Source organism: Bubalus bubalis, chromosome 8 (genome assembly GCF_019923935.1).
Source record: "Bubalus bubalis isolate 160015118507 breed Murrah chromosome 8, NDDB_SH_1, whole genome shotgun sequence".
NCBI classification, from domain to species: Eukaryota; Metazoa; Chordata; class Mammalia; order Artiodactyla; family Bovidae; genus Bubalus; species Bubalus bubalis.
In genome coordinates this window covers 29,050,050-29,072,566 of record NC_059164.1, presented here as the reverse complement: position 1 = coordinate 29,072,566, position 22,517 = coordinate 29,050,050, and the positions used below count along the sequence as shown (strand labels likewise).

Genomic DNA, 22,517 nt, shown 5'->3' with positions numbered 1-22,517 from the left:
CTTTGCAACCCCATGGACTATACAGTCCATGGAATTCTCCAGGCCAGAATACTGGAGTGGGTAGCCATTCCCTTCTCAGGGGATCTTCCTGACCCAGGAATCGAACTGGAGTCTCCTACACTGCAGGCAAATTCCTTACCAACTGAGCTATCAGACAGGGCTCTGACTTACTCCTAAAAAATTTGTGTGGTTTTAGTTTCAAGACTGCATTTCATAACAAAATTTTTTGTGGTTTTAGTTTCAAGACTGCATTTCATAATGATTCACTATTTTCCCATTTTTCACTGAACAATCAAAGAAAACTCCCCAAAGTAAAACAAATAACAATAGCAAACACCAAACAAACCACTAAATACTGAAAATTCAGACAGACAGACAGGTAACGTATTTTAAATATGCCTTAGGGTATTTATTTGGAGAAGGCAATGGCACCCCACTCCAGTACTTTTGCCTAGAAAATCCCATGGATGGAGAAGCCTGGTAGGCTGCAGTCCATGGGGTCGCTGGAGTCGGACACAACTGAGTGACTTCACTTTCACTTTTCACTTCCATGCACTGGAGAGGGAAATGGCAACCCACTCCAGTGTTCTTGCCTGGAGAATCCCTGGGACGGGGAAGCCTGGTGGGCTGCCGTTTATGGGGTTGCACAGAGTCGGACACGACTGAAGCGACTTAGCAGCAGCAGCAGCAGGGTATTTATTACAGACTGACTCTAATCTATGAGCTTAAAATAAGAACATCATTTGGTACTTAATACTTGCTCACACTCTGTCTCTTGAGGGTTCTGGATGATGCAGAGATATATGATGTGTATATTATGACTGAATTGTCCTACACCTCCCACCCAAATTCATATGTTGAGATCCTGACTCCCAGTTCCTCAGAATGTGACTGCATTTGGAGATAAGGTCCTTAAAGAGGTGATTAAGTTAAAATAAGGTTTTTGAGGGTGAACCCTACTCCAATATGATTGGTTTCCTTATTTTAAAAAAAGGAAATTTCAATGTGGACATGTTTGCACGGAGGAAAGATACAACAAGAAGAAAACTATATATAAGTCAAGGTGGGAGGATGCAGAATGAAACCAACCATGCCAACATTTTGATCCTGGGCTTTTAACCTCTAGAGCCCTAAGGAAATAAATTCCTGTTGTTTAAGCCACTCAGACTTGGTTACAGCAACCTAGCAAACTAATATACTGTCAACTTGCTCCTTTCCTCCCACCCTCACCATGAGTTTCAGAGTTATATAGATCATATAGTTGGATGAAGAGGCTGTGGAACTTTAGCACTCGTTATGTTGAAGGTCCCACCCCCACATCAAATTAACTGTGGAATGCCCCTACAGCCACATAAACTTCTATAAAATAGAAATATTTTAAAAAATTACAATCAGATTTTGTTAAGAATAAGATATTCTTTTAATATAAAATTCATCTATATATTACTAAGAAATTACTTGCCATTAATTACTTGATAGCTATGATTTGTAGGCCTTTATACATTCATTAATTTCCACTTTGTAGTTTCTTAGTTTGAAGTCAATGACTTTTCCTTTTTCAGATGACAGTTCTTAGCACTATATCTATATTAACAAAAGTATGAAATATATCCAGTGGACAGTTATTCTTTTCTGTTTGGATATTTCCTATTAGGTGGCCATAATATAGTTCTTTTCTTTACTGCCTTCCTCTGTTTTTATCCTATTTTCTTTAAAAATTACAATTCTTGACAGTAGATCAAAAGGAAGTAAAGAGGTAGAAAACCAGAAGAGGAAAGACAGAAAGTATGCTGAGGATTGTAGCTTTTGTGTATAAAATTATGCAGTGTGCTGGAAAGAGAGATAGAAGTACAGTAGATGAACTGAAGATGCCACAGTAGATGAACATTTGAGAATCACTGAAAATTAGGCTATACACTAAGCATACCAACCTCATGTCTAAAAACATTCAAGTGTAAACCTGCCAAATTTTTGATGGAACAGTCTTGTGTTTGAACTTTTCGTTTAGGACATAAGAACTTTCCATAAACTGACTTGTACTTGCATATCCTTGTTTATTCAACAAGCTTGAGTTATCCACTTTTGTACTAATCTGCTTCTTAAAAATAAGATCATGTACCTTTCTATGTGGCATTTTAGTTTAAGCTACCAGAAACTTATTGAAATATTCAGTCAGTGCAGCCATGGACAGGCCACAATCCCTGCCTTTTGGTGATGGTAGCAGGATAAGAAGGATCCAAATATATCTTTCTTATTCCAGGAAGAATTAAAAAAAAGAATTCAGTCTTGAAAAATACTATAAGAACTAAAGGAAAATAAAAAATTGCCTTTAAAGCCTAGAGTTAATAGTGTAGTTCTGGAAAGAATTTAGAACTGGAAATCAGAAGAAATTTAATTAAATTTCTTTAGCTTCTTTATCAATGTGCAGAAAAATAGAATTTTTGCTTGAGAATTAAAAGCAGAAAGTCATAATTAAATAGTTCTGCAGATAACCATTATGGAGTATCTACTATGTCCAAGGTACTGTAATAAATGTGGGGAATACAACTTTGATAAGAAAATTCCAGAAAATGGCTATCATAAGAAGATAAATGGAAGTAAACTCAGTATGTAATTCTAGAAATAAAATTCCATATGGCAGGATTCCTGCTTCTGGCTAACATGAACAGAAGGAATGAATTTGTCCTTTCAGCTGAAACAAATACAAAATAGACAAAATATATGAAACAATAAGTTTCAAGATACTAGACCTAAGGCAACCAAGGGAAATGGGAAACAAACAAGGTGAGCCCTATGATTGCCCCAGCTTATGCCTTGAAAGAGCTTCAAGGCTGTAGAATAGAAAGGGTGAGCTCTAAGACCTCTAAGACACAGCCCACCAGACTAAGTGGAATAGACAAAGCTGAGAGTCTGGAGAGGCCAAGGAAGCTAGAGTTTGCAATACAGAACACTAAAGGTATACAGAAAGAAATCTAAATATCCAGAAAGGGTCCCTCTTGAGTATTCAATTGAACAATGCATGTGTGAAGGCTAGAAATAGTGTTTGGTCATACCAGCCTGACTGGAAAACCTCATTATTCACCCAGCATTGGGTAGCGCATGTTCAATGTCTTGCCTCAGTAGTTGACTCCAGTCTTGCTTTATAAATCTTAAAATCAAGCCCCGCCTCCCAAAGATCAAACTGTTTCCAGGTAATTTAACTGCATCCCAGAACAAGACAAGAACATTTATAGAAATACAAAAATATTCAGCACCTAAAAATTTATATTCACAACATGTGGCATCTAGTCAAAAATTATCAGGTATGCTAAAAAGCAGCAAAAAAGGACCCTTAATGAGCATAAAAATCAATAAATTGAAACAGACTCAGAACTGACAGAAATGTTAGATGTAGCAGATAATGGCCTTAAAAGTTATTATAATTGTATAGCACACACTCAGAAAGTTAAGAGATAAGGAGGATAAATGAAAAAGACCCACATCAAATTTCTACAAATGAAAATGTCAGTGTCCATAAACAAAGTTTTATTGAAACACAGCCATGTCTCTTTGTTTACCTATTGTCTATGGCTATCTTAGCGCTAAAATGATGGAAGTTGAGGCATTGCTAGAGAAACCTTACGTGCCCCTCTCCTCACTTTGTATTGCTGCTCAGTGGGAGGCAACTGTAATTTGGCAGCATGTTGAGTGCCACGTGTGTTGCTGTACTATGGTATTTTATTCAAATTTTTAAAATTACCATTGATGTCCATCATCTAAAGACAAGAAAGGAAGAGAAAAGTGGACTTTGGGATGTCTGCTTTTAAGGCACAATAGGCTGTGGATCACTTTGTGTTGTAATTAGATGCCACAGTGTTGTGTTTATTATGCTATGATACTGTGTAGTTCTAAAAAGAAACAGAACACGTCAACATTAGGAGACAGCACTCATCATAAAATTCCTAACTCACAGGAAAGTAACATTTATAAAAATTAGAAAATTAAAGTGGAATAACACATCTTAACAATTTATTCATAAAACTAAAAAGTGAAAATGAGGCTGAATCTAAATAAGTTTCTGAGCAGCTCATTTATTAGCTAAGTAAAGAAAGTCACAGATAGTTAATTAAATCATGTTTGTTTGCAGTAGTGGAAGAGATGTGTTCAGAGAGCATAAATTTATATCAGATGATATGAAAACTATTGCTCAAAAAGTTGAGAACAACAAAAATATCAATGATCAATTGAAAATCAAGGTAGGTCATTTTAAGTAGTTTCCCTGGCTCTTGATGGATTGACCTAAACAGTTATACTGCTTAATTGTTGTTTTTTTTGATGAGTCAATGTCAAGTTTGAAGTGACTGAAAAATTAGCTGCTATGGATAATCTGTATGCAACAACTACAGTTGAGAATATTTTCAAAGAAGTTGAGACAAAACCCTAGACGAGTACAACCTAAGTGTAACCTGCTAGGATGTACTACAACTGATGGTGGCAAAAATATTTGTAGAGGAAAAAAAAAGGTTTAGTTGGACAAATTTATAAAGTTTGCGAAAATGAAGGTGTTTAAGGCTTGTTGTTATTCATATTATTCATTAATAAAGTATTTTGTGGAAAATAAATGAATTTACTAAAAGAGATGGGAATACCAGACAACCTGACCTGCCTCTTGAGAAACCTATATACAGGTCAGGAAGCAGTTAGAACTGGACATGGAACAACACACTGGTTCCAAATAGGAAAAGGAGTATGTCAAGGCTGTATATTGTCACCCTGCTTATTTAACTTATATGCAGAGTACATCATGAGAAACGCTGGACTGGAAGAAGCACAAGCTGGAATCAAGATTGCCAGAAGAAATATCAATAACCTCAGATATGCAGATGACACCACCCTTATGGCAGAAAGTGAAGAGGAACTAAAAAGCCTCTTGATGAAAGTGAAAGAGGAGAGTGAAAAAGTTGGCTTAAAACTCAACATTCAGAAAACGAAGATCATGGCATCTGGTCCCATCACTTCATGGGAAATAGAAGGGGAAACAGTGTCAGACTTTATTTTTGGGGGCTCCAAAATCACTGCAGATGGTGATTGCAGCCATGAAATTAAAAGATGCTTATTCCTTGGAAGGACAGTTATGACCAACCTAGATAGCATATTCAAAAGCAGAGACATTACTTTGCCAACAAAGGTCCATCTAGTCAAGGCTATGGTTTTTCCAGTAGTCATATATGGATGTGAGAGTTGACTGTGAAGAAAGCTGAGCACCGAAGAATTGATGCTTTTGAACTGTAGTGTTGGAGAAGACTCTTGAGAGTCCCTTACACTGCAAGAAGATCCAACCAGTCCATTCTAAAGAAGAACAGTCCTGGTGTTCTTTGGAAGGAAGTATACTAAAGCTGAAACTCCAGTACTTTGGCCACCTCATGTGAAGAATTGACTCACTGGAAAAGACTCTGATGCTGGGAAGGATTGGGGGCAGGAGGAAAAGGGGACGACAGAGGGTGAGATGGCTGGATGGCATCACCGACTCAATGGACGTGAGTTTGAGTGAACTCCGGGAGTTGGTGATGGACAGGGAGGCCTGGCGTATTGTGATTCATGGGGTGGCAAAGAGTCGGACACCACTGACCACTGAACTGAACTAATTACACATTTGGACCAGTATGCTCAGTGAAGTCCATTTGTCCCTATAGCTTTCTCTTATTTTTTTGGTCAAAAGCAGAAGTTGAATTTCTTGATTTGTCTTCCCAACAGTTTGTGGGTTTAGCAGCGGTAAAGTTTTACTATGGAGTATTGAGTTCAGGACTGAGATTGAAATTTTTCTTTATAAGAAGAACCACCTTGAACCACTATATTAGGTTTTGCTATAGACTTGATAATGTCTCAATGAATTCAACCTAAAATTGTAAGGCAAACAGCAATTATACACTAACATTATACTGTGGTAAAGTGATTTCAGTGACTACTCACATTGTTAAGTAATGTTAAGCTGTTTTATACTCTTTCCATGTCAAAAAATTTAATCAAGAAGTGAGGTCACCATTGTCTAGGCAATGATAGCCAAGCTCTACCTAATCAATTCATTGGGCTCTTGGAATTAATAAATGAAATTTCTATTTCTTGGGGGGCAATGAAACTATAGTTCTGATGAGAATTCTTGGAACTAACATTGTGTCTGTCAGTGGTATATCAAGTGTATGTTGTGGCCTTCTTAAGGACAAAAGTGAGGTAAGCCTTCTGGTTGATGAAGAGGAGTTGCTAAAATATACAGAAACAGTACCTTGTAATTCTGTGAAATTCAGTCTCCCAAGAATTTAAAATGGCTCTATACCTTTAATAAAACTACATTTTACACAGAAAATAGTCTGTTGACAGCTGTAATGGCAGTAAGCCATTACCTTGGGCTGAAATAATGCCAGTTAAAATGGTTGTATTCAATCAACTATTTCATGAATCATTTTGTCCTATAACCTTAGTTCACTAACATGTTTTTCTCAAGACTCTCAGAGTATCAGTACATCTAAAAATGACCTGGAGCTTAGACTTTTGGTCATTAGTAAGGGTTTCATAATAATATTTATGTTATTAAGGGGCTACTTCATGAACATTTACCCTATTACATTTGATAAAAATAACATGTGACTGAAATTGCATGATGAAGAAACTGAGATGGAAATATATCTTCCTCAAGTTGATATGATAGGAAATATGACCCTGAATTATTGTTTTCTGATTCATCTCTAGTGTGGTGTGTCTTTGTGAGAAAAGAAATACTGGTCAAATGGGATTTGGAAATAATTCTTCCTTTGATAGAGAATCCATTCAAGTTAGATATGATTCTACCTATATATGGCAAAGCAAGGGTTTATGTGAATTATATGCTAGTAGACACAGTCTCCGGAGAAGACAATGGCAACCCACTCCAGTACTCTTGCTTGGAAAATCCCATGGGCGGAGGAGCCTGGTAGGCTGCAGTCCATGGGGTCGCACAGAGTTGGACATGACTGAAGCAACTTAGCAGCAGCAGCAGCAGATACAGTCTCATTCTTTGTATCCTTCTTTTGTTGCTTTGCTTTTCAAATTCTGCAACTTTAAATGGGTCATTGGGTATTCCAGCCATCTAGTCTTTAGCTACGGAGAAGGCAATGGCACCCCACTCCAGTACTCTTGCTTGGAAAATCCCATGGATGGAGAAGCCTGGTAGGCTGTACTCCATGGGGTCTCTAAGAGTCGGACCCGACTGAGCAACTTCCCTTTCACTTTTCACTTTCATGCATTGGAGAGGGAAATGGCAACCCACTCCAGTGTTCTTGCCTGGAGAATCCCAGGGACAGGGGAGCCTGGTGGGCTTCTGTCTGTGGGGTCGCACAGAGTCAGACATGACTGAAGAGACTTAGCAGCAGCAGTCTTTAGCTACTACTTCTTATTCAATGAAAATGATTTGACTTGCCCAGAAGTTATCATGAGAACAACATTTACTAACTGCAACAGGAAATTTTCAAATGATCAAATGGTATTAGTCAAACGCTTATGAGGAACCACACTGACAAATATTCTCATTAATTTCTCTTGATAAGAGACAACATTATCATTTGACACAACTAAGAGATTTTAGGAAAGCAGTGTTGGTCTTTAGTACTAACTTGTTCTTTTCATTCAAGTAAATACTTACTAAAAGAAATGTCTTACTTATAAAGTATAGCTGGTAGTAAGAATTCCTACTTCACTGAATTCTTAAAAGATCTGAATGATGATAGGTAGTAAGAGAAAAACATTCACACAGCAAAGGAAAAAAAAAGTTTTGTAGAATGGAGATCTAAATGGAATTATCAGATCAGATCAGTCGCTCAGTCATGTCCGACTCTTTGCGACCCCATGAATCGAACGAAGCACGCCAGGCCTCCCTGTCCATCACCAACTCCCGGAGTTCACTCAGACTCACGTCCATCGAGTCAGTGATGCCACCCAGCCATCTCATCCTCTGTCGTCCCCTTTTCCTCCTGCCCCCAATCCCTCCCAGCATCAGAGTCTTTTCCAATGAGTCAACTCTTCGCATGAGGTGGCCAAAGTACTGGAGTTTCAGCTTCAGCATCATTCCTGCCAAAGAAATCCCAGGGCTGATCTCCTTCAGAATGGACTGGTTGGATCTCCTTGCAGTCCAAGGGACTCTCAAGAGTCTTCTCCAACACCACAGTTCAAAAGCATCAATTCTTCAGCGTTCAGCCTTCTTCACAGTCCAACTCTCACATCCATACATGAACACAGGAAAAACCATAGCCTTGACTAGACGAACCTTTGTTGGCAAAGTAATAGGGACTGATATTTCTGCCAAATTTAGTGAACCCTTGAATTTCTAAATACAGATGTTGCCATTCATCTCATTCTATTGTGCTATGGAGGATTATTGCTATCCTCATTCCTTAATGACTAAGTGAAATTCTATCCATCATTTTTTTCCCATTTATATTGGTAAAATCTAGCTTCTCAGCCTTACTTTAAAATTTAAATGCTAACCAATGAAATTTAGAGCCTTGTTTTAAAAATTATAAAAAAGAGTTTCAGGAAGCGATGAAGATGATGCCCCCTTTCCTTTTTAGGTCTTTCTACATCATAAAATTAGTTTTCTAAACCAATACAGAAGCATGTGAATGTTTATAATTGTAACCAACTTGCTCTATTCTCTAGTATTAGAAATCTATTTCCTTGAATGTATATATTGAAAAAGAGGTTTTGCAAAAGTTACAAAAATTAGAATAGTGGCCATGTCTTGTGGAAATAGCTTCCAAAAGAAAATACAATTTTGAAGAGCTGTTTTAGTTGACAATTTGTTGCTCTGATAGCAGTACTGTAATCAACATTTCAGCATTTCTAAACAATAACAACAACAACCAAAAACTGTTAAGATTTTTCTGTCCTTCAGAGGTGCATCATTGACTTTCCTTTTCTCCACATACGTAAGGAAAAATGAAAGTTTATAACTGGTAGAATTCTTATTTTAACAAAGAAAGCAAAAACTTTATCTCACTTAAATTCAAATTGGAAAAATTTTGTTTTACATTTCTTTTCTCAATTGTAGTTGAAACTCCACTTGTAATAAAAGATTAATTTTATTAAAATAACTGGATGAAAGCTAATAAATTACTCTTTATCTCTTCCATACTATCCTACTCCCCATACTTATTTAAGCATCACTTTGACATACATTATGCTAGTCATTCTGTCATTGATTTTGAATATTGTGCCTCAGTGTACATTTTATTTACACCTATTGTGACCAGTCATGATTACACATAACTCTTTAACTTGATCTGTATAACAATAGCACAGAACCATTTCCAGATACACATGAATTTAACTTGTTACATATTACTTAAATGAGATTTTATTTTCTGGGGGGAAAGAAAAATTAAACTTTCTTCTTTTAAAACTTCCAAGTTATTTGTGTGTTTTAATTTTGTTATTCTTATATTACTATCTAATTCTGAGCTTTTTTGTCTAACTCATTCTTGGTATTTTCTGTAGTCCTCTGGTTATCCTATTATGTGTCCTAAATGCCCTTTATTTTTAGTTAAAAATGTCCAGAACTGAAAGGCTTCCTTATATCTTTCATTGAGAGCTTCCTGTTAGCCCTGAGACTTACCTGGTCTCCTTAATGATGTGGATCATCTCAGCATAGCTCACATATATGCAAAGACACATATGTGTACATGCACTCATGTGTAACACAAACATACACCATTTAAAAATAAAAGCAATATACATACTCCTTGGATTTGTGCTATATCTATGGCTAATATTGTTGTCAAGGCTCCTGTGGTGTTTTCTTTATCATCAAACCAGGAAATATCCTAAAGAAAAAAGAGAATTAAAATGGTTATCAAAAAATTCTTTGACTTGTGATTGTGCTGTATTAACTTGTGCTGTGTGCCTATTTGCTCAGTCGTGTCCGACTCTGCAGCCCATGGACTGCAACCTGCCAGGCTCCTCTATCCAAAGGGATCCTCCAGGGAAGAATACTAGAGTGAGTTGTCATGCCCTTCTCCAGGGGATCTTCCCAACCCAGGGATCAAACCCAGGTCTCCTGCATTCCAGGTGGATTCTTTACTGTCTGAGCCACCAGGGAAGCACTATATTAACTTTGAAAGCATTTATTTGCCTGCCTCTTTACTCACAGGCACTTAAAATTTGTGGAGCAAATAAATTTTTTTCTTACTTCATGAAGATCTATATGTAGATACAAACTGAAGAACTTAAGCCCAACAGCTTGGACTCTTTACCATGCTACAACACTATATAATAATCGGTGTTTAAAATGATCATTTTGAACCACCAAGTAATTTATAATTTTACTGCACAAGTAATTTTTGTGGAGAGCAGCTTTTACTAAAAAAGTAAGGTAACGCACAAGACACGTTAGAAATATTTCCAAACTTTCTGTCTAAACTTAGAAAAGATTTAAAAAAAAAATCTGTTTCCTTCTCTTCAGGACCTATATAGGCAAGATTTTCCCTGACACTTTACATTCCCACCTAGATCTTATAAGTACTGGGCATTGTGAGAAGCTAAAGAGGCAGAAAGCCTGCTGTAAAACCCCTGCAGCCAAAAAAGCATGCAATTTGATAGGTCAAAAATACACACAATAAAAGCATAATATTATAACCAATTTCATTTTCAACATCAAATACAGATAGCACTTAGCCCTTCTCAACTTTGAGGAATGCTGATTTTCTTTCCTTAGCTATTGAATGTTTCCTCCCATGCACTCAAACTACTTAAACCTCTTATGGCTTAAAACTATGTGGAGACTGGCTCTAAAAATGACTGATTTTTGGTGAGTGAAGAGCAAAAGAATTCTTGAATTACTAAACCCAGCCAGGACCCTGATGCCCAGGTAACACGTTTCTGCCAGCTAAGGAAACAAAAACAAGACAGATAGAAGGTGGTACATTAATCATGCTGCTATGTAAGAAGAAAGCCCCTATGGAGGAATACGGGAGGGGTCAGGGGGAATTGCAGTCCTAGTGTGACGTCACTATTCTGTAAACCCCTGGATTGAGACGGTGTCCCAAACAACTTAGGGTCTAGATGCTCAAAGGACATTTTATAGAGATCACAATCTGCATGATACAGTAGTGGTGTTGAGAATAGAACCCCAGTCAAGAGCCTATCTTATTGTGAACACACATGAGCGGTAATTTTAACTACGGCGCTCCTGATCTAGAAGACATTACTTGGTTTTTATTGTATACTAGCAGGCTTGATCCTTGGGTTGGGAAGATCCCCTGAAGAAGCAAATGGCAACTTAACTCCAGTATTCTTGCCTGGGAAATCCCATGGACAGAGGAGTCTGGTGGGCTAGAGACCATGGGGTTGCAAAGAGTTTTGGATAGGACTGAGTGACTGAGCATGCACTCATAGAATGAATATATATATATATATATAGTTTACACTGCATAATTATTTCTATATTTCAACATGACATGGAATACCCAAGGAAGTTTTAGAGACAATATAAAGTAAAATTATAAAAAATAATTTATTATTTAATATTACATTCCTGATTCTGTTGTTGTTCAGTCGCCCAGTCATGTTGGACTCTTTGTGACCCCATGGACTGCAGCATACCAGGCCTCCCTGTCCCCCACCGTCTCCTGGAGTTTGCCCAAGTTCATGTTCATTGCATCGGTGATGCCATCCAGCCATCTCATTCTCTGATGCCCTCTTCTCCTTCTGCCTTGATCTTTCCCAGCATCAGGGACTTTTCCAATGAGTCATCTGTTTGAATCAGATGACGAAAATACTGGAGCTTCAGTTTCAGCATCAGTCCTTCTAGTGAATAATCAGGGTTGATCTTTAAGATTGACTGATTTGATCTTCTTGCTGTCCAAGGGACTTTCAGGAATCTTCTCCAGCACCACAGTTCGAAGGCATCAATTCTTTGGTGTTCTGCCTTCTTTATGGTCCAACTCTCATAACCATACGTGACCACTGGGAATACCATAGCCTTGACTATACGTACCTTTGTTGGCAGAGTAATGTCTCTGCTTTTCAACACCCTGTCTAGTTTGTTATCGCTTTCCTGCCAATAAGCAATCGTCTTCTGATTTCATGGCTGCAGTCACTTGTCTGCAGTGATTTTGGAGCCAAATAAGAGGAAATCTGTCACTATTTCCACCTTTTCCCCTTTTATTTGCCATGCAGTAATGGGCTGTATTTTATTGGTTTTTTAAAAAATATTTATTCTTAAGCCGGCTCTTTCACTTTTCTCCTTCAGCTTCATCAAGAGGCTCTTTATTTCCTCTTCGCTCTCTGCCATTAGAGTGGTATCATTTGCATATCTGAGGTTGTTGATGTTTCTCCCGCCTATCTTGATTCCAGCTTGTAACTCATCCAGCCTGGCATTTCTCATGATGTGCTCAGCATATAGGTTAAACGATCAGGGTGACAGCAGACAGCTCTGTTGTACTCCTTTCCCCATCTTGAACCAATCAGTTGTTCCATACAGGGTTCTAACTGCTGCTTCTTGACTTGAATACAGTTTCTCAGGAGACAGATAAGACAGTCTGGTATTCCCATCTCTTTAAGAGCTATCTATATTTTTCATGATCCACACAGTCAAAGGCTTTAGCGTAGTCGATATAACAGATAGAAGTTTTTCTGAAATTCCCTTGCTTTCTCTATAATCCAGCGAATGTTGGCAATTTGATCTCTAGTTCCTCTTCCTTTTCTAAACCCAGTTTAGACATCTGGAAGTTCTTGGTTTGTATAATGCCAAAGCCTAGCATGCAAGATTTTAAGCATGCCTTACTAGCATGGGAGAGAGTGCAATTGTCTGATGGTTAGCACATTCTTTGGTACTACCCTTCTTAGGAATTGGGATGAGATTGACCTTTTCCAGTCCTGTAGCCACTGCTGGGTCTTCTAGATTTGCTAACATAATGAATGCAAAACCTTGATGGCATCCTCCTTTAGGGATTTAAATAGTTCTGCTGCAATTTCATTGTATCCACTACCTTTATTAACAGCAGTGCTTCTTAAGGCCCACTTGACTTCACACTCCAGAATGTCTGACTCTGGGTGACTAACCACATCATCATAGTAACCTGGTTCATTAAGATCTTTTTTTATACAGTTCATCCATGTATTCTTTCCATCTCTTCCATCAGTGGTAGGAGCATATACTCGAATTCCCATGATGGTGAATGGTTTGTCTTGAACCAAGATCATTCTGTCCTTTTTAAGGTTGCACTCAAGTACTGTATTTCAGACTCTTGTTGATTATAAGGGTTACTCTGTTTCTTCTATGGCATTGTTTGCCCACAGTAATGGATATAATGGTCATCTGAATTAAATTTGCCCATTCTTGTCCATTTTAGTTTGCTGATTCTTAGGATGTCGATGTTTTTACCCTCTCCTGCTTGACCATATCCAGTTTTCCTATACAATACTGTTCTTTGCCGCATCAGATTTTACTTGCGTCACCAGACACATCAAAAACTGAGCATCGTATCCACTTTCGCCCAGCTGTTTCATTCACTCTGAGCTATTGGTAATTCTCCCCCACTCTTCCCCAGTAGCATATTGGACACCTTCAGACCTGGGAGACTCATCTTTAGGTGTCATATCTCTTTAAAAGGCCTTTTATACAGTTCATGAGGTTCTCATGGCAAGTATACTGGGGTGGTTTGCCAACTACTCTGGCCTGGGAAATCCCATGGACAGAGGAGTCTGGTGGGCTACAGTCCATGGTGTCATGAAGAGTTTTGGACATGACTGGCTGAGCATGCACAAATGCAATTATATGTATATATATATATATGTGTGTGTGTGTGTGTATGTATATATATATATATATATATATATAGTTTACACTGTGTAATTATTTCTATATTTCAGCATGACATGGAATACCCAAAGAAGTTTTAGATACAATATGAAGTATGAAAAAGAATTTATTATTTAATACTACACTCCTGATTCTATAGTATAGTAATTGCTCTAATACGTAAGGCAAAGGATACATATATGACTAGTCTTAGTCCTTATGTGATGATGTTCAGTCAGCAAGATATCCAAACTTGCTGTTCAACAAGTCAGCAATTATTCACTCTAGGGTTTGCTTTTCAGCATAGGCACTATATGCTAAAACACCTAGTATAGTTTCAGGAACACAGCTGGTATTGAGTAAAAATTAGCTTGCTTCTTATCTTCCTGATGGTAAAATTATTATAAGTTAGGCTAAGATCCTCTGAAGAAGGGAACAGCTATCCACTCCAGTATTGTGGCCTGGAGAATTCAATGGACTGTACACTCCATGGGGTCACAAAGAGTTGGACACGACTGAGCAACTTTCACTTTCATTAAGTTTTCCGATACTAGAAAACCCATTTTCCTGCCAATAATTCTAATAGAAGTAAAAATCTACGGTAGTGGCATTGTAAGTGCTTAGTATGTTTTTGCTCATTTAATCATCACAAGTATAAGTCAGGTACTACGATTATCCATATTTTATAAATGAGAAGAAGGAGGAACTGAGAGATTAACTTGCCCAAGGTCAAACAGCTGGAAAGAACTGAGGCCAGGATTTAAACCTAGGCAACCAAATGCCAGAATTTTTAATCAAGCCATCTAACTGAAGTATTACAGTTGAGTTTCGTGATACGTTTTTCCTGCTTCAGGATTTGTTACCTCAAATCTTTTTGGAGATTTCTTAGTGATCTCCACTAACGCCATCATCTAATGATTTAGAGCCCCCTCCCACCCCTCTGTGCCAAAGCCCTACCCAATTCAGTTTAGAGAGAAATAGGCAAAAATAAGCTTTACATCTTTTAAAAAGCCAAATGGATCTATAGGCTAATATTTATCATTGTGTGCTCACTTAGTCTTGTCCAGCTCTTTGTGACCTCCATGAACTGCAGCCCATCAGACTTCTCTGTCTGTGGGATTCTCCAGGCAAGAATACTGGAGTGGGTAGGCTTTCCCTTCTCCAGGGGATCTTCCCAACCCAGGGATCGAACCCAGATCTCCTGCATTGCAGGCAGATTCTTTACCAGCTGAGCCATAAGAGAAGCCCTTAAACATAATAAGCAATGAGTTATTTATAATCACTGAAGTCAGCAACAATTTGAACATTCTTTTCAACTGGAAGGATCTCAAGTGATCAAATAAAATAGCAATTTTATACCTACAAAAAGACCACACCTGATTCCATAAATACCTCAACTTCAACTGAGGTTTCAAAATGGTTATAAAAAGCACTGCAAGTTTCAGCATGCTTTCTAAGACTTAAAAAAAATTGTATCTTAGGGGAAAAAAACAAGTAACAGGAGTTAGGGCAAAACTGTACGTTAGGAATTTCCCTTACTAACAGACAAAAGTGAAATTTCTAAGACATTTATGAAGAAAAGGCCAATTACATTACTCTTTTTTCCAATTTTAAAAAAGCAAATAAGCAAAAAGAGTGCTGAAGAATGAAGAGGGAAAACAAATGGTAAGCTGAAAGGGGCTCAGTTGAATTTATGGGAGAAATGAATAATATCTACTGAATAGCACAGTTTCTATTTGTGTCTTTGTATGTTCTGAAGAAGGAGAGCTTATAGTTTACAGGTAGGTGTATTTTCATGGGCAGACACTACTTAATCCAAGACTGTTACTCTCCTCATGGTCACATGGCTAATGCTAGGCAGAGGATTAATGTCCAGTATCAGCCATCGGATATTGTTGGATTAACAATATCTACTGGTTAAACTGGCTTGCGGCCTTAGGATACTCCACCAAAAGCATCCTGTAAACCTCTAGAAAGAAGTTCAAAGTAATAATTGGAAAAGTTAAAATTTATATTCTTCTATTTAAGATATTCAGAAATTCAGGGAACATTTTCAAAAGCTCCTGGAAATTGAAAATAAATGTCCTTGAATGTGGGAAAACATAAATACACAAAAAAAATAAAAAATGAGCAGAAATTTTCAACAAATGTGAAATATAGTATTAGCCAATTAAAATCACACCTAATTTCATCAAAGATCTGAGGTAAAAACATAAATTATTCATAGAAAAAAAAAGTACAAGCTTAATGAGAATTACACAAGATGTGTAGTCTTTAAATCATTTTATGATCCATCAAGCAGATTTTTGTTTTTCTGGATTGAGTGCTTCCAATTGTCTCTAACAGGACATTTTGAGAGAGGATGTTAGGTACCAACTGCTTCCAAGCATCAGGTTGCTATGGGAAACTCACTCATTTTTTTTTTTTTTTTAATCTGTAATCCTCTAACAGCACACAAAGGTGGAGGAGTTTTGTTACTCAGCAGTTCTTTGAGCACTACTGCTGAAAGTCACAAGATGTAAAAACTGGTTTTGATGACTCGGCTGGAGGGATAGTAACTCTACTTTTGAAAAGAAATGACCCTGGCAGGAAACTATTTATTCCTGCATGGTGAGCTCCGGTGACAGAAAGTGTGGCAAAGGGCTTCAAATGATTACTGGCTTTCAGGGTAACCCAATACACCTCAGCCTCTTGAAAGAATTTTAGAGCTGCCAATCTGAGACATTCCTGCCATTTGCCCTCACGACTCACTTTTCAAGATTATTATTTGATTCACCTATTTTTAGTTATTTCATAGGTGTGAATGATCGTGTGTCGCAAGCTAGACGTGTTATCTGAGTTCAGCACTCTTCTGATGCGGGCAGAAAGAATGACTGCTTTAAGAAGCCAGCAGTGAATGAGCACTATGAGAAATTAACTCCTCCTTTTTAAACATGTTCCTCGAGATACTGTAGTTCTTAACGCTCCTTTTCAGTTTTAAGTTAGCCTTCCATTCGGATTCTAGAACACTATACATTGAAAGAGATTTGTCAAGATAAATGCAAGGAACAAGGAGTGAACTCTACATCTTGTTTTCTGTAAGCTGCATTTTTGAACATAACAATTTTCGACTTGCTTCTGTTAGGAAAGTACATCACAAGAATTCTGATGTCAGATGCTGCTTGGGACACAAAAAGGATGCTTTTAAATGATCAAAGGAAAGGTTATGTTAAGAAAATGTTTATGAAGAAAAAACTAAAAACTAGAATATTTAAAAACACATTTTAAATAAAATAAGATGAAAATAACTAACCACCAACCTGATATAACATGGCTTTAAATGCCAAGTGTCTTAATCTCATGGTTAAGATTTCCCCTGCTCTGCCATAAAATAATCCCTGGAAAAGAAACAAACAAAAATTTACATTTATTCTTAACTGTCTTTTCCATTTCTTTGGAATATTTAGTTACTATATTTACTTATTTGTATTTTATTTAGTTATATCTAGTTACTATTTTTAACTCAAATAGGATGACACAAAACAGTAATCATGTACACAGTTAATTCATTAAAAGCTTACCTGAATAAAATAACTGACAAAGCAAATAACACCCAAAATTACAAATATCATGGAATAAATTTCTGCATCATGTTTTAATGTGGTTTTATCATCATTTTCAAACATCTGAAAAGGAGTAGATTTTTTAAATCAGGTGATTGGAGGAGAATATAAAAGAAAAAACTAAAATATTTATTCATCAGAATTTTAAAAATGAATTTCAACATAATAATTTCCACATATTTCTGGGGAAAAAATGCACCTTATTCTATCTTCTACATTCATTACGTAAAATAAAAAATAACACTACTTCAATGAAAAATAACATCATAAATCCTCTCACTTAAGATATATCAATAAGGAATCAGACAAATGAGTCCTCTATCTGCTATTAATATCACTGTATATTTTCAAAGACACTATTGAAATTAGTTTTCTAATTGAAATATTATTTCTAATAACTCAGGTTTCTTAATATTCCTCTATTCAGAGTACCACCTGCAATATGAGACCTTTAACATGTCTCTAGAAATTGTTCCTAAAATTAGTAACTACACATATATTGGTATCTATGTTGACACAGCGTCAACAGTCTTGGACTGTTGCTGTTGTTAAAACTGAAGACTTAACAGGCTCTAATAAGATCCTTGAATTCATCAGCTCTCCTGGGTCCCAGCACAGTCCCGAACTCCTTATTACCTCTTTCTGACTGGTAATAAAAAATGGTCATTGTTCAGACCAGTTGAAAGAAAGAGTAGCCGTATTTGTCTCTTTTATTACTTCAGTGTTTTGGAATGCTGATACAGCACTGGAGTCAGAATTAGAAAACAAAGCAATTTCTTTACTGATTGCCCAGTTAACAAGGTACAGCCCAACACTTCACTATAGAGGCTGGCTTATCCCCTGAGAACATTAGCTAACCTTTCTATCATGGATCCCACACGAGGGGTGACCCACCACACATCTCAGTTTTCCCCTTGTTGAGTTAAGGTACCCCAGGTCTGTTCTCTCAGGTCACACTTTGTTTAAAATGGTTAAAAATATTAGCGGATTAGTTTTACTTACAGTTACAATTTTTGCAAAGATGATGGAAAATACTGGATGAACAGTTCCATTTAGAACAGAAGCCAGTGTCCCCAGAACCACAGAAGGCCATTCAGACTTATATAATTTAAAAATTTTTAATAGAGAAACTTCAGGAAGATTTGTCTATAGATAGAATGAAATACCTTGGTTATAATCAGTTTGAGAGCATAATGGAATCTAAAGAAGTTAGCCCATCTTGATTAGATCTATAATATAAAATATCAAATAAAATAGGTAATAGAGAAGAAAGCAGAATTTCTCTTAGAAAAAATTTACTGCCTATATTACTGATAATGATATCAAAACATAAATTTTATACAAAAGTGACTGTGCAACTTATCACCTTTTGGCCTTTCACTCAGTCACTATCATTAAAAAAGTATAAATTAACACACATGTGCTGATAGCTAAGACTTTAGAAGAAATGACAGGCATATTTTCCTTTACACCTGCTAAACTGGATTGAATATCATGCCCTAGCATAGGACAAAATCTAGATAGGGACTAAGCATAGACAGAAGGTAAAAGTTTTTCTAGCATTTTAGCTTGAAAGTTTTCTAGTTTCATTACTATTTATGGAAACATTTTTCTAATACCTTGGTTAAAAGCTTATTTTGGGGTTCCCAATTATAAGTTAATTGCTGCAATATCTGAGTATGTTACTTACAATCACCATGGTTCACTTTCCTTATCTTTTCGAGGAAGATAACAGTTCCTATCTTACAGGACTGTTTTTTTTGTTTGTTTTTTTTTTTAGTTTTTATTTTATATTGAAGGATAGTTGATTCACAATGTTGTGTTAGTTTCAGACGTCCACCAAAGTGATTCAGTTATACATACATCCATTCTTTTTCAGATTCTTTTCTTGTGTAAGTTACTACAGTATAGGGAGTAGAGTTTCCTGTGCTATACAATAGGGCCTTGTTGATTATTATTATTATATATAGTAGTGAGTATATGTCAGTGCCAGACTCCTAATTTATCCCTCCCCCATACATTTCCCCTTTGGTAACCATAAATTTATTTTCTAAGTCTGTGAGTCTGTTTCTGTTTTGCAAATAAGTTCATTTGTATCATTTTTTTTTTAGGTTCCACATATAAGTGATATCATATAATATTTGTTTTTCTCTGATTTACTTCACTTAGTATGATAATCTCTAGGTCCATCTGTGTTGCTACAAATGGCATTATTTCATTCATTTTTATGCTGAGTAGAGGATTGTTTTCAGAATTAAGCTTAACTCAGTATTTGCACACAATAAATACCCAATATCAACAAACTCAGATATGCAGATACCACTCTAATGGCAGAAAATGAAGAGGAACTAAAGAGCCTCTTGATGAGGGTGAAAGAGGAGACTGAAAAAGTTGGCTTAAATTCAACATTCAAAAAACTAAGATCATGGCATCGAGTTCCATCACTTCACAGCAAATAGATGGGGAAAAATGGAAGCAGTGACAGATTTTACTTTCTTGGGCTCTAAAATCACTGTGGATGGGGACTGTAGCCATAAAAACACACTTGCTCCTCAGAAGAAAAACTATGACAAACCTAGATAGCATATTAAAAAGCAGAGATATCATTTTGCTGACAAAGGTCCGTATAGTCAAAGCTATGGTTTTCCCAGTAGTCATGTATAGATGTGAGAGTTGGACCATAAAGAAGGCTAAGTGCTGCAGAATTGATGCTTTTGAATTGTGGTGTTGGAGAAGACTCTTGAGAGTCCCTTGGACTGCAAGGAGATCCAACCAGTCAATTCTAAAGGAAATCAATCCTGAATATTCATTGGAAGGACTGCTGCTGAAGCTGAAACTCCAATATTTTGGCCACCTGATGCAAAGAACTGACTAGTTAGAAAAGATTCTGATGCTGGGAAAGATCGAAGGCAAAAGCAGAAGAGGGCAGCAGAGGATGAGATGGTTAGATAGCATCACGGACTCAATGGTCATGAATCTGGGCACACTCTGGGACAGGACACGGAGGCCTAGTGCCCTGAGTCCATGGGGTCAAAGAGTCGGACATGACTTAACGACTGAACAACAACAATAAATACCAAATAAATGTTAGCTATTATTGAGGTTATTGTGAAAGGAAGGATAATGTTATGAAAAATCTTGGGTCTTATACAGAGAATGAATATTGCAAATAACACTGGTATCTGCCAGTCCTTCCTGATCCATGGAGGGTGCCATGGGAGAGGTAGTAGTCATGACGATCAGAGGAAGAATAACATAATAATGATCTCTCCTTTCTCTTGTCTGGAATACCTAGGGAATTTATTTAAGAAACTTCAAAAATCTTGTGAACAAATTCTGTGGTGAGTAATTCTTTTGAATAGGAATGTAGGTAGCAAACTACTAGGCATTTTATATGTTGAAACTTCCTCATGGCATTCACTGTTGAAGTATTGAAATTTATGAACGGAGAAAGATTTCAGGTAAGATATAAAATACTATATAATTCTTGTTTTAATCTTAGCCTGGCAATTATAATACAAACTTTATTGTTTGAACAAAAGAACTTTTAAAATTCTAAAGCCTTTAAAGTCTATTTTCAGGATAGCTAAACCAAATTTATATTGGGGGATTCCCTAGTGGCTCAGATGGTAAAGAATCTGCCTGCAATGTGGGAGATCTGGGTTTGATCTCTGGGTTGCAAAGATCCCCTGGAGAAGGAAATGGCAACCCACTCCAGTATTCTTGCCTGGAGAATCCCATGGACAGAGGACCTGGTGGGCTACAGTCTATGAGGGTGCAAAAAGTCAGAAACGACTGGGCAACTAACACTTTCACTTAATAATTTAATTATCTAGTATCTTCCTTTCTGAAGTTTTCTGAGGATTTTCATCATAAAGAGCTTCACTTTTCAGGTAGGTCACTGTCCAACAGAATATAGAGAAATTTTAAAAGTTGCATTCCAACTCTTTGTGAAGTCCTAAACATGGATTTTCTTTCTTGTCAAACTCTTTACAATTATCTCATTTTGTAATGAAACTATAAGCATGTCCCAGGACACAATACCAGTACATTACAGAGCCAGCTAATGTAGGAGGTCTATCAGCTTCTGTAAAATACCTTTTTACCCCTAAAAATATGAAAAAGATCAAAAAAAGGGTATTACTTAAATAATGCTATTAAAGAGAGAAAAGAATAAATTGAAATAAAAACAAAACGAAAAATTTTAGTAAAATCATGAGAGTCTGGACTACCTAACTGTGTTACAGGTTATATTAATAGTGTGTTTTTAAGAGAACTTGATATAAAAATATATGAAATTAGAGTTATTTTATAAAGAGATATGAAAGGATTTTTAAAGTTAAAAAACTCTTAAAAATTTAAAATTTAATTGGATATATGTTAAAGCTTTATTGAGTTATAATTTTCATACAAGCCACACATATATAAAGTGTACATTTTCATAAGATTAGACTTCATTACACACCCATGAAACTATCACCCCAGTCAACATAATGAACATACTCCTTACCCTGGTAAGTTTCCTCCTGCTTTTCTAATCCCTTTCTTCCACACTTCTCAGCTGCCCGTGATCTTCCCCTACAACCACTGATATATTTTTGTCACTATAGACTCCTTTGCAATTTCTAGAGGTTTTTTTTTTTTTTTTTTTAATATATATAAATTAAATCACATAGTATGTACTCTTTTTATCTGGCTTCTTTTTGTTCAAAATAACTGCTTTGAGATTTATTCATGCTATTCCATGAATTAATATTTCCTTCATTTTCATTGCTGAGAAGTGTTTCATTGTTTGGATATACCACAGTTTACCTCTTGACATAAACTTGGGTTATTCCAAGTTATGGGCTATCACAAATAAAGCTGCAATCATTCACATACAAGACTTTGTGTGGAGATATGATTTCATTTCTCTTGAGTGAACACCTAGAAGGGCTTCCCTGGTGACTCAATGGTGAAGAACTCTCCTACGAACGCAGGAGACGCGGGTTTGATCCCTGGATTGGGAAGATCCTCTGGAGAAGGAAATGGCAACCCACTCCCATATTCTTGTCTGGGAAATCCCATGGACAGAGGAGCCTGGAGGACTGCAGTCCATGGGGTTGAAAAAG

General features: G+C 36.7%; 1 protein-coding gene across 2 annotated transcripts in view; it reads right to left on the bottom strand.

The window, feature by feature from the left end:
• ABCB5 (ATP binding cassette subfamily B member 5) overlaps nt 1-22,517 on the bottom strand; it is a 120,365-nt gene that overhangs the window by 30,061 nt on the left and 67,787 nt on the right. For both annotated transcript variants that reach the window (XM_025290953.3, XM_044946525.2), the window contains exons 16-19: nt 18,409-18,552; nt 17,365-17,469; nt 17,104-17,181; nt 9,744-9,827 (exon numbers count right to left, since the gene is read on the bottom strand). In XM_025290953.3, coding sequence (XP_025146738.3) covers nt 9,744-9,827; nt 17,104-17,181; nt 17,365-17,469; nt 18,409-18,552 — 411 coding nt within the window. The remainder of the gene's footprint in view (nt 1-9,743; nt 9,828-17,103; nt 17,182-17,364; nt 17,470-18,408; nt 18,553-22,517) is intronic.